Source organism: Limulus polyphemus, unplaced genomic scaffold, assembly GCF_000517525.1.
Source record: "Limulus polyphemus unplaced genomic scaffold, Limulus_polyphemus-2.1.2 Scaffold1155, whole genome shotgun sequence".
Taxonomy (NCBI): Eukaryota; Metazoa; Arthropoda; class Merostomata; order Xiphosura; family Limulidae; genus Limulus; species Limulus polyphemus.
In genome coordinates this window covers 100,164-115,112 of record NW_013666765.1, presented here as the reverse complement: position 1 = coordinate 115,112, position 14,949 = coordinate 100,164, and the positions used below count along the sequence as shown (strand labels likewise).

Here is a 14,949-nt window from a genome sequence, read left to right as displayed (position 1 = left end):
CGCCCTTTCAGCCGTAGGGGCGTTATAATGTGACGGTCAATTCCACTATTCGTTGGTGAAAGAATAGCCCAAGAGTTGGCGGCGGGTGCATTCACTCTAGTCTTACACTGCTAAATTAGGGACGGCTAGCGCAGATAACTGTCGTGTATCTTTGGGTGAAATTCAAACAAATCTTCCATTTCTACCCATTCTTTTATATGTTTATAGCAAACTGCAAAATTTGTAATCCTTCTCCAATTATCTTGAAAACTTTGTTCAGTTTTCTTTATTATTTTCTCTTTAAACGTCTTATCAGTCTTTCTAGCTTGTTTTCCTTCAGTAATCGTTTGACAAGCTTCAGTATTTTCACTGTTTTCAAACGTTCTCTTAATCTCAAATCCCATATATGTTTCTTAGTATTTCCTGTACGTTTTACAACCACATTCAAACAATACGGTATCACTCGCATATATTAAACAGAAATTTTGGTTTTTCGACACTACCTTTTCTTCCTACATCTTTTCTAAATCATTTATGTATAACTAATATAGTGTAGAACTTAACGAACATTCAAGTCTAACTACTTTCTCTGTCCAAACCTTTTTCTGATCTTTCTTTTTTTTTTTTGAATTTATGCACAAAGCTACTCAATAGGCTATGTGTGATCTGCCCACCACGTGTATCGAAACCCGGTTTCTAGCGTTGTAAGTCCGCAGACATACCGCTGTGCCACTGGGGGGCATTTTTTTTTACTTTGTTTAGCGTTTCTCCATGTATATATATATGTTTATATATATTTTTACCATATCTGATATTCTTCCAATTATCTCTATTTTTTCATGTTATCAGATAACCTTCTCATCTATCAAGAGTATAAAGAAATATAATTTTAATTTTTTTTTCTTCTTGTAACTTAATTTCTATTAAAGTGCTAAAAGCGAATATATTATTTCCGGTGGTACATCCTTTCCTAAATCCTGTTTGACACTCTTATAATTTCCGTTTCGTCTAACCACTCTCTTTTCTTCTTGCCATCATTCCATTCATTAATTTATATGTTAAATTTAACAATGACACCCCTTTGTAATTCCTCACATCTGCGCCATTTATTAATTTTAAATTGGAAAATTGCAATCTCCCTCCATTTTTTTAACAAATTATTTTGTCTCCCAGATCTTATTAATAGTATTCACTAATTGGAATAGTTTTTGTGTTAAATTACTATAATGCTCATTCTGCTCACCATCTTGTTCCTTCCTTCCTTTGTTTAAACGTTTTACTTGCTCTTCAAATTTCTCTTCTCTTCACCAACCATCTAATTTTTTTATCGATAATTTCTCTTTTTGTCACTTGCCGTGTTATTCTCTCTTCTCTAGAATATCCTTAAAATGTTATCTCCGTTCTTACACATTCACTGTTTTTCTACCTTCTTTCCTCTGAATATATTCGACACTTCCCAAAACACCTTAGTTGACTTACTATTCTCTACCTTTTCCCGTATCATCTTTTCTTTTTTCTGTATTTGATACCATAAATGCAACTCCTTTCTTCTTGTAACGTATTCTTCTCTTTCTTTCTGCTTCCTGGTCTTTTGACATTTTTCAATTACTTTCTGTCTTCTCTTTATATTTTTGACCAAACTATCCTTTCTCACTTTTTCCTTGAACCTCCATCCCTACTCTGTCTACCGCCATTTTTGAAATCTCATTTTCTCCTGACCTTCTCTCTCTGTCTCTAATTCAGTCCACAGCCCTTTCACTTCTATCCAAAGTTCTCGCTTTTTATCCTCTCTCGAATTCCAGGTTATATATAATTTCCCCTTCTCCATCCAGTCATTTTTTAATTTCCGCTATATCTGGCACATGATTCGATTCTATCTTATTTTCTATCTTTATCCACTCAGTCATCGATTCTTGTTGTTCTTTTTTCCTTTATACAGGGTGATTACAAATAATATTTTGTAGCTCAGAGCGTAATATTTACAAACGGCACGGTATAGGAAAGTGAAATTTTACCAGGATGGTGAAGATATTTCGTGAATGCAGATGCCATAGTTTTTATGTTATCACCAGGACCGCCACTATGGCCTAATGTCTGAATAATCACAACAACTGTTCGAATTGTGCTCCTACAGCATCAAGAATAAATTCCATTTGTGTGACGATGGAACATTACAACTTTGAGCATTTTATCTGGTACGCTAGCAGCTTTTCTGACAACTGCACACTTGAGATCTGGAACTGTGCGAAGCTTCCCACGGTAAAGACGTGGCGTTAAATACCCTCATAATCAGAAATTAGGTGATGTTACGTCCAGTGAATGAGGTGGTCATTCACAAGGAAAAATCATGGCATGATTCTGTCCTAAAAGTGCTCCCACAAGACGCGGTTAACAATATACGGCAGGCACCCTGCATGAAAACCATAGTGTTCATCACATTTCGTTGCTACATCATTGGAAATCACATAAATTGTGAGGATTGCATGGTTCCGTGAGCATTGACTGTGCATATTTGCAGTCCATGTGCTGATGGTCCTTTAAAAATGTGGAGTCCTATAACAACGTTTGCTGGTAAATCACACCACATTGTCATCTTAGCATCATATAAGTGTGGAGAAAATGTTACATGTGGATTAGTTAATGAACAAATAAAGCAGTTGCGCGTGTTCAAACTTTCAGAAATGGTGAAGTGCGCTTCATTAGTTCATAAGGTATTAGCAGGCCATTGGTCATCGATTTCCAGTTTTGCCGAAAACTGCAATGTAATATCAACACGTGGGATAAAATCCGTGTTCTTCATTAGTTGAAAATGATGCGGCTTATGAGGTAACATCCACAAATTTGACTGAAAATTTTAGGAACAATTTAAATTGGCAATTGCAGACATCGAGCAATATGACGTGCACTAATGCGTCCACATGCACTTAATGCTGGCTTATTCTGCTACGGTGTGGTTGACCTCAGCAATAGTTTTAGTAGATGTCGATGGTCTGCCTGTACGTAGCGTATCACAGGTATGTCTTGTCTTCTCAATTTTGTTTATGAACGTGCGCACATCAACACTAGAACAAGGCCTTCTGCAATTTTATGCACCCTACAGTATTCTCTAAGAGCTATCTCAGTATTGCATCCTTTATTGTGATAACCTTTCGTAAATTTACCTCTTTGTAGTATTGTCAGTTTCATATTTGTTGAACGAGTTCCACTGCGGTCGACAAGCCAATTTATACTCACGAAAATGTGCTAAAGAAATGCCCCTGGTGGCAACATGTGACATCTGTGGTACTTGCATCTGCATGTTACCTCTAACCACCTTATGCTATTTCGCTTTCCCATGCTATACCGTTTGTGAGACATGACACGCTGAACAGGGAAATATTATTTATAATCTCCCTGTATGATTTTCCATTGAGGCACTCCTCGTTCCTATTAAATTCCATGCTCATTCCTTGTTTTCTTCCACTCTTCCATTCAACACAACAATCCCGAAGCTCGACAAAATTTCGGTAATATTTCCCTTCATTATTCAATTCTCGTTCTTGTAATTGTACTCATCCTTCCATAGATATCCCACCCTCTTCTTCTTCAGCATCATACTCTCGTCCTTGTTCTTTTTCAATTCTTGAATTCAAATCTCCTACTAACATTATTTGTTTTCCTTCCCTAAGCCTTCCTCTAGTTTCCTTTTTACCTCCTTTATCATCTGTTCTACTCCTTTATTATTATACACTGAAAAAAATATTTTTTGTTTTTCGTACATAACTGATATTTCTATTTTTTCTTCCATCTTTTCTTTCCATTTCAAACGTTTTTAATTCAGATTATCAGATTACCATTTGCTATTCCTTTCTCTCTCTACCCATTTGACTTTCTAATCATAATTAACATCGAATTTCACAAAACAAGTAGCTCATTGTGTAGCTTTGTGCTCAACAGCAAATATATAAACCTCTTATCTTCTCTTTTGACCATTTCGAACTATTTCTTTCTTATTCCTTTCATTCGTACCGAATATTTCTCTTCCACATATATTTATTTACCTTTCAACTTCCTTCTTTCCTTCAAAGTTCGATTTTTTTTTCTGTGTTCAACTTTAACTATTAATGGTCTCTGTCACTTACTTTCCTGAAAACCTGTTCGATGCACTCGAGACATTCCACTTGGGATGAAACCCATAATTTTCTGTACTACTTTTCCATCTTTTCTTCAGATTCTTTCCAAGTTTTCTTTCCTTTTTTCTTAATTACTTAAGATAATAAATTCTGCCTTCTACTCCTTTTCTCTAATTCATCAATTTTTATTTAGAATCTTAATAAGTTTTCGTCTAAAACTCAATTTTCGGCTTCGAATTCAACATTTTGTAACTTGCTATCGTCCTTCTTTTGTTTCATCATTATTTGTAGTTTGTTTAATAGTTTATTTCCTTCATTTTATTTAATTTAATCTATTGGAAAATTTCTTCTAGTTTATACCATATATTCTCCTTCCCGTTAGATTATCTTTCCTTTATATCTAATCTGCTTCATTTCTCTAGCCTCTACAATATTATAAAATGTATTATTTTAAACTCTTCCTAAAAGTATCTCTTTCATTTTCATTACTTTTGGCCCCATCTTTTTCTAAGCGTGTCATACTGCTAACTTCTTTCTCCCCTCTCGTACATTTTTGGTTTTTATGTCTATCGCTTTTGGCTTCCTTATATTTATGTCGTGATGTCCTTCTTCATCAAACCTTTATTGTCCATATTTACAGGAAAAAAACAATAAGATTTTTCACTTCAATAATATGGTGCTTTGAGTGCTTTTCTCTTGGAGAGTATTCGAACATTTGACTCAGTCTTAAGTTTAAAGTTTTCTTCGCATCACATTTAGTAACAAAAACTAGTTATCTGTCTAGTGAGTTGAGACTTGAAGCAGCGAACAGTAAATCGATCTCGGCAAGGACTTAAGTAGTTTATATAAGAGGAGATTGATGAAAATAAATAAGCACTGAAACGGCAGATGGTACTGTATTAATCAACATTTCGGACCTAAGCCGATAGAAGAGTATTTGCTTTTTCTTGAAGAACGGCTTTAAGCCCTAAACGTTGGACAAAATAATCACTGTCATCAGCTGGTTTTCGTGTATTTGTTTATTTTCATCAGTTGCCTTATATAACTTGATTGTTTTGTTCTGTGACTCTTCATAAATTTTTAATCCGCTTATAATAATGTAGATCATGGTTTTTAGTATAGTTTGAAAATCTAGATGGTCACAACAACGCCATTTAAGATTCAATTTAGGGGGCAAATGATTATGAAAAATCCAGGGACAGCTAAGCCCCTGAAAGCTCTTGGGCTTTCTAAAGAGAAAATGCAATATAATAATATGCAGCCTGGTATTGGATTGTACTGTATATTTACAGCACACAAACACACGCAGTAAAAGCGTAGAAATGGTACTTTGTTTTTAGATTTTTTTAATCTTCTTTGGGAGAAGGATGTCCCTCCGATTCCTCAAAATTGGCGTCTATGAAGAGCCACAATTTATTTACTTGGGGATTTCTGTACTTTAATATTTTTTTAGCTTAACTATCCAAATAGTTATTCTTTGGATAATAATCGTTTGTTTTAATGCAAAGCTACACAATAAGCTATCTGCGCTCTGTTCATCATGGGGAATCGAATCCGGATTACTGACACTTATTACTGACACACTGGGGAAAAGTAGAATTAAAAAGCTCAACCTGTAGTATATGTTAGCAATCGTGAAAGATTTAATTAAATTATTAGTATACAAATTCGTTTGGATTGAAACAAACTCAACACCATCGTTTCGATAACTACATAAATGGAATACTTTACGAAATGGGAAAGTAGATGAAGAAGTAATCTTTTGCAGCTCACAAGAAAAAAAGTAATAATCAATTGGCTTTAGCAGAACTAGCATAAAATATTCACGCCCCGTTCCGGGATTTAAAGGCCCCTAATGATTCACAGTGGCTCTCAATGTACCAGTCTAGCTTTTCCATTATCTCCAGTTACTTCTATAGCTACCTCAACGTCGAGAAAGTCTGTACCCGAAAAAAACACCTTATAACCTTGCTCTGGTACTTGAGCAAGTGTACCAAGTTGGATTCCACTAGCGTGTGAATGGGAACATAGTTTCAAGCATGGCACCCCGCGATCCTGAGTCCCCTCAGGAACACAAAATGCGAAGCCAGATTTGGGTTTAGCGATCATAAAAACATACTCATAGATTCTCATCATATCTGGGTAACCATCCCAACTAGTTTCAGTCTACTTTGGTAGGAAGCTACGCCATATTGATAAGAACAGTTCCCCACCATGAGTCCGCTTACCATTTTTGGCCTTTCATATCTCTAAACAGTGGAAGGATATCGAAAATAAAAACAAATTCACACAAAGCGTGAGTTAATATTGGATGCTAATATTTTGCAAAATCGAAAACAAACAAGCAAATTCACACAAACCGTGAATTAATATTGGGTGCTAAAATTTTGCAAAATCAAAGCAGTCTGCTGGTTTACGAGAAAAGGTAAGAAACCTCACCGGATACGCATATTCTCTTGTTTATTTTTATTTACTCTGTTTATATTTGAAACCGGAATGATACCCTTATGAGCGAAACTTACTTAAACTTATTGATGCAATCTCAAAATGATTGATACCCATATTAAAAATATATTACTTACAAGTATCAAACCTGCAACGTAACATGTTTTCTATGAATCAAAAGTAGAGAATTAAAGCTCAGTTGAGTTTCATTCACAATATCTACGTTCGTCATAAGTATAGGTAAATGTTTACATACTATGAATAAACTTCTTTGTTACTTATACGTGGTAAGAAGACATTAAACGAAATTACCTATTTATCTCTGCGACTGCGCATATGTGTGTTTATTGATCTTTCTTCTTCTTTTTTTTTTTTTTTCTCAGATGAAAATAATGAACGGAAAAAGCCACACCTCCACATTAATGTAACCAGAACCTACGATGTCTGCTATTGGCCAATTCTTTTCCGGCGATTTAAATATCAAACAGGAAAATAATTTTTCAAGGAGTATTGAAGTGGCCGTTATCTCGCAGCGCAGTGTCAAGGCAGAATAACTAAATAAGATAAACTGTAGTATTTGCTGAATAAAAGCACTAAAACGCATTAAGTATTTGATAGGACACATTTCCTAGAGCACACATTAAATTTGTGATGTTGGAATAATACTAGTAGGACATTAGTTATCCTCAGTTCGTGTGCTATCAATACACAGATAACGACTTTTGTGACAAAGTAACAAAGTACAGATATTATATTCCTGGAACGAGACAAGTCTAAATGGTCTAAAGTAGCTAGATCTGGCTAGGAAAACATTTCAGTGGTGATGTGAATGAAGCGAACTGTGGGTCGTATAATACTTATCGATAATTTTTTTTACATATATCTGTCTACCTAGAAAATGTTTTTTGCCGATTTGAGCATGAATATAAAATCAAAAGAAGATGGAGTTCATTCTGATTTCAAACTGTCCTTTTTTTGGGGGGTGGAAGTATCATATTCAAAATTTAAATTACCTTTTTTTAGGCCTCGAACCCATTTTAATTTTTATATCGGCCAAATTTGATGTTCAACTACCCAATATTTTAAGCAGCATATGAAACTTCGCGCACGTCTAAAGTGTGAATTTTGATTAACAAAAGCATTGACAAGCTTAAAATAATTAGTGAAGAACAAGTCATATCCACCCACTTCATGCCAATTCTTTTAGTTATTTATATAATTACACTAACAAGAGACGTAACAAAAACGTTACTTTGCACTTATTTATATTATATGTGATAGTCTTTTCTTTGTGTGTTTGTTTGTAGTTAAGCTCAGAGCTACATAATGGTTTATCTGTGCTGTGCCCACCACGAGAATTAAAACCCGTTTTTTTTAGCATTATAAACCTTCAGACGTACCACTGAACCATGGGAGGGGGGGCGTAATAGTCTATTTCATGATGTTATATGTACATCTAAAGCTAGATGCTCAACTCATAGGATGGCTTTCTCTCAGAGCTAGAAGGTACACATATCCATTAGGATGTTTGTAATGACACCAGGAGGTAAGTCATTTAGCATTTTTTTAAATAAAAGGGTTATTTTCAATATTTGTTTCTGTAAATCCTTTGTAGCGTCAGAGTTTGATTGAAAATTATTAAAAGTAGCTTCATGATGATATTAATGTAGAGGTTTGATTTATTTAAAAGGAAGTTTAGGCTGAGGAGGCTGTACTCGATTGGAAACATTTACGGACAGCATGTGCCTGTTGAGTTGAGGAAGAAATTTCGAACTGTTAGTATTTCAAAGCTTCGTCCACTACTCGGCAACAAGATGCAGTCCATAAAAAATTCCAATTCAGAGGTTTAATTTATAGAACAAATATGTTACATAATAATAAAAGTATAATTGGTGATTAATTTACGGTAAAATCGTAAATTTATTGAATTTTGCATAAATCTTATAAAACTGTACCTATAACTTGCAGAACGTGATATATATATATATATAACTTAACATTACGAGAATAATGAAATAGAGAATCCAATTATATCCTTCATTACAATGTTTGTCATGTGTCATTTTTTATATAAAAATTATACCCTACGCCGAAATGGAAAACAATGAAATAAGTTTTTCACGGGGTTTATGTACAATTCTTCATTATAATGTAAGCAAATATAATTATATTATATAATTATTTAATAATTACTGTATAATTATTTACATACAGTTCCTCATGATACCTGAGGAAACCCTACCACTTTCGACAAGTGGGTTTATCTTTTTTTACGCCTTAGAAAGACTGACTCACTTATCCAAAACGCTAAGGTTTCATCGAAGTTCTTTGATTGTGTGTTGGTCCCTAATGGGTTAGTGGTAAGTCTACGAGTTTGCAACTCTAAAATTCGGGGTTCGATTCCCTTCCGGTGGGCATAAAAGATAGTCCATTGTGGTTTTGCTCTAAAAAACAAGCATGTAATATCTAATTGGGATTTACCGAATTTTCATTTTATTCTACGTGTTTTTTTTTTTAGTGTCATGATTGATTTTTAAAAGTTATTTTCTTAAATGTTTTAATGGCTTTTTCGTGATATAGGCATCAAATGAGTATTTTTTTATATCAGTCACCTTATTAAATTATACAAAATTTTAAATGGTTGATTCTGAAAGTGAAAAACATCTATCAATTAAGAAAGATATTCACGGAGATAACATACTGTACTCGCTGCAAAGAATATCTTATTGGTTTCCAACACCCTGGCGACATCTAGTGAAACGTATATAACTGGGGATCTAAAGGACTGAAATCTAATTTCAACAGGAATTTATTAAGTAGTTATTTGATTTACCACCACACACAAAAGTTTTATAATAATTCCGAATTGTAGATAGTGTGAAATGGCATTTCTATGCCGCCATTTCTATATTTTTACACAGGAATAGATCGTTGTCAAATCACGGGATTGTGTGCTTCAGTAAAGTAATTCCGTATTCTTCCGTCTATATTATTTATATATTCAACAGTTTTATCAACATACTTGTATTTAGACCTATAGAACAATACAAAAAAATTGGGCAAAATAAAGTCAACAAATAAGCTTTGAATATATGAACTTGTATGTATGTGATTTTCCTACATTGTCCTTCAACCAAGCTTAAACGAGTCAGTAAAGCCTATTCCGAGACTTGCTTCAAAGTTAATTGTTAAGTTGACAAAACAAAAACTGGGATAGCGGAAACATTAAAGTTTCATCTTCATCAAAAATTTGAGATGAAGATGGTGACAGCTTTTTTCGCACTTGATAGAAGAATGTATATATATATATACAATATTTACAAGACAACAACTTTAAGAAAATCTTCACAGAAAATATATAATCTCGTAAATGTTACGTTTTAGATACTAGTTTCATATTAAAATTCTTATAGTTCTTTATCAAGAACTAATAATTGGATTTGTTATAAACTAGCGATATGTTCTTAATTGGAAGAGAAAAGTACCACATGGAAACCTATACTGTTTAGAATCATACGGAAAACCTATACTTGTTTAATGTTGTAGTGGAATAAAGACTAGACGTTGAGTTGGAATTATCTTGATTTTCCTTTGGTCTAACCAATATAATATTAAACATGGACAGATGCTGTGGGATGTAATCTGTTAAGTCTGTCATCACAGAAGGCGTTCCACGATACACAACTGACTTTAGGTATCCACATAGTCAATCATCAAGCAGTTAATCTTATAGCATGTAGCCATGTTGAATATCTAACAGATTCGTTTAGCTGTCTATCACGTTAAACCAAAGACGCAGACCGTCATTGACATAGTGGTTGCACTGAGAAGATGTATCGCCCTCTGGTGACCATTTCCGTTGGCCAAATATTTGTGTTCCACATAGCCTCATTTATATATCCATTAACATTTTATTGATGCTAGAAAACACCACCGTACGCCTATAAAGCATTTATGTAAAAGTTATCAGTCCATACGCCCACTCTGGATATGTTTTAGGTACAAATGGTTTAATTAAAGCAACCAATTTAGGTCTTCTTAAGAAAATAATATGTAAAGAGGTATTTACGGTTTTATTTTTATATAGACGCTACTGGTGGACATGATGTTGCTGTGTGCGTGACTACGGCCCTTTTAATTACATCACTATCAATTATTCGTTTGGTGGCGTGAAATGAAAAGGTAAGCATTATTTCTTTGTATATTATAAATATTGTATGTCATTAGAAGATGGCTAACAAGGATTTATTTGGCATATTGTTTATTAAAAGTTTTTTGTGGTTGAATAATTGGTAAATGTGGTGAAATACCAGTTACATCAAGAGTAAACGGTCATTACAAACAGTACCAAGACAATACGTATCAAAGTCAGTTTTAATTTATACATAATAACATTAAAGGAGAGGAAAGTTTGAGACTTTTTCGAAAACATTGTTTAAAGAATAATTTTGTTTTATAAAAACAGTTGCTAAAATACACAATGCTAATTCAGTAAAGTTGTTTATTGTTGTTATTCATGTAGATAAAAAATAACAAAAAAACACACGTAACTACTTGATATTCACCAAAAGCAGTTAAATTTCAAAGTAATGGTACTAGTCTGAAAAACAAAATACAAATAATTATATCTACGAGGGTTCAACTAATTTTACATCGTCTTTCCTCTTCTTGTTGATAACTATAAATGATTAATTTTAATCAAGTACTATCTATTTTAAAAATTGTACATTAATATTCATAAATATTTTCCATCTATTGAACGCTCTAAAACATTCCAAATTTCAAAAAATATATATTACAAAAGATACAGTTTGGCCGGCTAGACTACCGATTAGAATGAAAAATACGAAACGGTAAAAAATATACACAGTTAAACATCACTCTGAAAATAAAAGGAGGACAAAATATTAATAGACTTTAACTATACATAATTCCAAGGTCACGGTTTATTTGATGGTAGAATTTTCAGGAGTAACTGCTTATTTTGTACGATATATAGTTTTTCTTATCCTTCATATAAGTACGATTTTAGCCGTTTTATATTCTTAAAAATATATTTATTACTTGCATTACAGTATACGTTAAGGGGAGTTTCTCAACTTTGCTAATATAAATAATTGTGGAGTTTAAGTACGGTTAATCAGACACCATGGCTGGCGTAAAGGTGTTAAGACAAGTTATAGGTGCCTGGTGTCTATGTGCCAGACAATCAATGGAAAAGACATTATACTCGAAAGAAGTTGAGTGAACTTTTTGCTGTACCTGCTTTTTCAAAACACGCCTTGTATTAGTAAACTTTAGCGTCAACATAAATAAATGGCACATTTTAATATATTCTAGTTTTAGTCAAAGAACAAAAAAATAACAACAACGATTTGGTAAATATTTCACAGTTGATTAAAAATTGTGTTTTAACTCAAATGACCATATATATTTAAAATAAAATCATAGCTCACAACCCAAGATGGTCGATTTGCTTGACATATCATTTCGAACGCTTCTTTAACGCTTCAAATCGTTCTGTTCAAACGTTCTTTATTTAATCCGTTTACAAAGTAAAGAGATCAAACTGATAAACATAAAGTTTTTGTTATATAAATATGTAGGTGATTTTCACCAGGTTTAGAAAAGTAGCTTTAATTTGTAGCATATCTGAGTATTAATTTAAGATTTTTCTCCTAAAAACTGAAATATCAGACGTTTATGAATTCTAAGTCGTAATCACTTAAACAAAAATCTGAAAAACCAGAAGTTGGAAGAAATTCAGAGAGATTACTATATTAACGTGTTACGATTATTGAGAAAAATGTCTGATTTATTGAAGTTTTTCTTTTTCATCCATGTTTACTTTTGCTTAATTACTTTTAAACCAAAGCTAAATTTGGTAAATTAGCTCTTTGTCCTTTTAAGAATAAGCATTTTCTAGAAAGTTCAAGACTATTCTTCTATTACACCGTGCTTAATAAGAAATGATATTTTTGCACGATATGATAACAAGTTTGCATATTTGTTGTTTTCTCTAGATTTACTTTATAAAATAACTTACTTACTTAAGAATTACTTTACTTAGTATACAGTGTTTAAATATTTAAATATACTATTGTTTGAATGAATATAAAGAAGCGAATAAAGGATTTTAGAGTTTTATGCAAATCCACAAAACGAAATGCCATTACAAGAATGTAACAGAAACCAAGAATTTAAAATGCTTACTTCAGTCAAATGACTTCAGTTAGTAATGTGTTACGTCAAAATGTTGTGGCGTCTTTTTTTTTATTAGTCCTGCAGCATAAAACTAACAGTTTAAACTACTATTGAGAACAAACAATGCAGGAACATCGTGAACAAACAATTAGTATAACAAATCAGAATAAAAACAGCAAGAATTCTCGCCTTCACTTTTTATGAGCAAAAAGAACAGTACTAAAGCAAAACAAAAATTCGTGGCAGGTGTTTAGTGTTAAAAGAAAAGAAATTTTCCTCAACTGGGGTGTTGAGGGGTATTAGTATCTTCCTCCGCCCGCTCGTGGAGATTACATTTAATTAAAGTGAGCTTTTAATAATTATATTAGAACATAAGTTCTGATTTAAATTGGCGAAGGCAAAGATGTCGCGAAAGGTCGAAGCTGACATCCCGGATTTCTACAAACGTCGACAAATATTGAAGACCCATAATCAGGGTCACTGGTTGGCGGGGATCAATAAATTCAATTTGTTGTGGTGGGAAACGGGAGTACACCGAGAAAACCCACTTTCACAGGACAGACGCCAAATAGAACAGTTCTTATAACATATATTTTGTTTTCAAATGTTTATTGACGAGGACCATCGAGAACTACATCCACCCCCACCCCTTCCCACCGAATAATTTTTGAAATGATGCGGCATACATTCGTATATGATTGAAGGCGCGGTTAATGTTTCCTTAAACGTTCCGTACTGATTGGATACATTCAATACACGTTATTTTCCAGCTCTCATGCGCCCCCTGGTGGGGAGTGGTCCCCAGGGAAATATACTCGGCCTCCCCGCCCTCTCAGTGCGCCTGCTGCCATCCTGTCCTGTCAATGAGTGTTTAGTGAGAAGAATGATACTTAAAAATAACAGCACTTTACACAAAAGATACACATACTTTGCTAAGATATAATAGATAGTTAGGACTATTGGTGATTAAGTATTCTTATGTCTTGTATTTAGCTCCCAAGTCTTATCGAACGCAACATAGAAAGGTCTACTAGAAAGTATTATTAGAATTTAGGAAAAGAAAAGCAGCATAATGAAAAGAGTGGAGACCAGAGAGGAAAAGAATTTCTAAACGGAAATTATCCCAACACAACAATCAAAAAAGGAGAGTACTCAATGTGAATTTGGTCATCTTTCTGTTTTATTCTTCTTATTAAATTGTTTTCAAATCATTTAAGCGCATACCAAAGATGCTTCGGCTTGTCAAAGTGTGTGTCTATTAGTTTTTGAAATTTAATTTGTGCTATGTCACAGAAGCTTGTGTTTTATAGTCTGTGAATAAAAAAATCACTGTTTCTGAGAAACACTTGTAAAGTATACCTGCATGATTGATTTCCTCAAATACTTATATTTGTTAGGTACAGCAATTATCCATTGTTTTGTATTGCTTATGGCTAATTATAAAATGCTAAATAAATCCCAGTAATGTATTCTTTGCTCTTTGCTTTGTTTTTTTTGTGTGTATAAATAAATAGTTATTGAGTATACGACTTAATGAATGAAGCTAGTAATTTTGTTTAGCGATAAAGTATTTGTACCTTAAGCCGTGCCGGTATAAATGTCAGGAGTAAAATAATAAGACATCAAACCAGGGTAAAGTTCAGATGCAATACACATATATATATATATATATACACTACTTGTTTAGAAGTTTCACAAACACAAAATAAACTTATGTTAAGATAAGGCCCGGCATAGCCAGGTGGTTAGGGCGCTCGACTCGCAATCTGAGGGTCGCGGGTTCGAATCATCGTCCCACCAAACATGCTCGTCCTTTCAGCCGTGGGGGTGTTATAATGTGACGGTCAATCCCACTATTCGTTTGTAAAAAAGTAGCCCAAGAGTTGGCGGTGGCTGGTGATGACTAGCTGCCTTCCCTCTAGTCTTATACTGCTAAATTAGGAACGGCTAGCGCAGATAGCCCTCGTGTAGCTTTGCGCGAAATTCAAAACAAACAAATGTTACGATAAAGGCGTGGATTTTTCTCTAAAACACTGTTTCTCAGCTTATCCTTGTAGTTGGTCCTACACATATGATATCGAGAACAGATTATTTTTGATGTAACGTGCAGTGGACACAGATGAAATCATTCCACAAAGTACCCGCTCTATCTGTTGTACAGTATCTTTGAATTGTCTGAGTATATAAAATGTAAATGTAACTCGCGAAT

General features: G+C 33.7%; 1 protein-coding gene across 2 annotated transcripts in view; it reads left to right on the top strand.

The window, feature by feature from the left end:
* LOC106462385 (hemicentin-1-like) overlaps nucleotides 1-14,216 on the top strand; it is a 33,421-nt gene extending 19,205 nt beyond the window's left edge. For both annotated transcript variants that reach the window (XM_022389637.1, XM_013922313.2), the window contains exons 4-5: nucleotides 10,624-10,718; nucleotides 13,734-14,216. In XM_022389637.1, the coding sequence (XP_022245345.1) occupies nucleotides 10,624-10,709 (86 nt within the window). In that variant the 3' untranslated portion in view covers nucleotides 10,710-10,718; nucleotides 13,734-14,216. The remainder of the gene's footprint in view (nucleotides 1-10,623; nucleotides 10,719-13,733) is intronic.
* The last annotated feature ends 733 nt before the right edge of the window (nucleotides 14,217-14,949 follow it).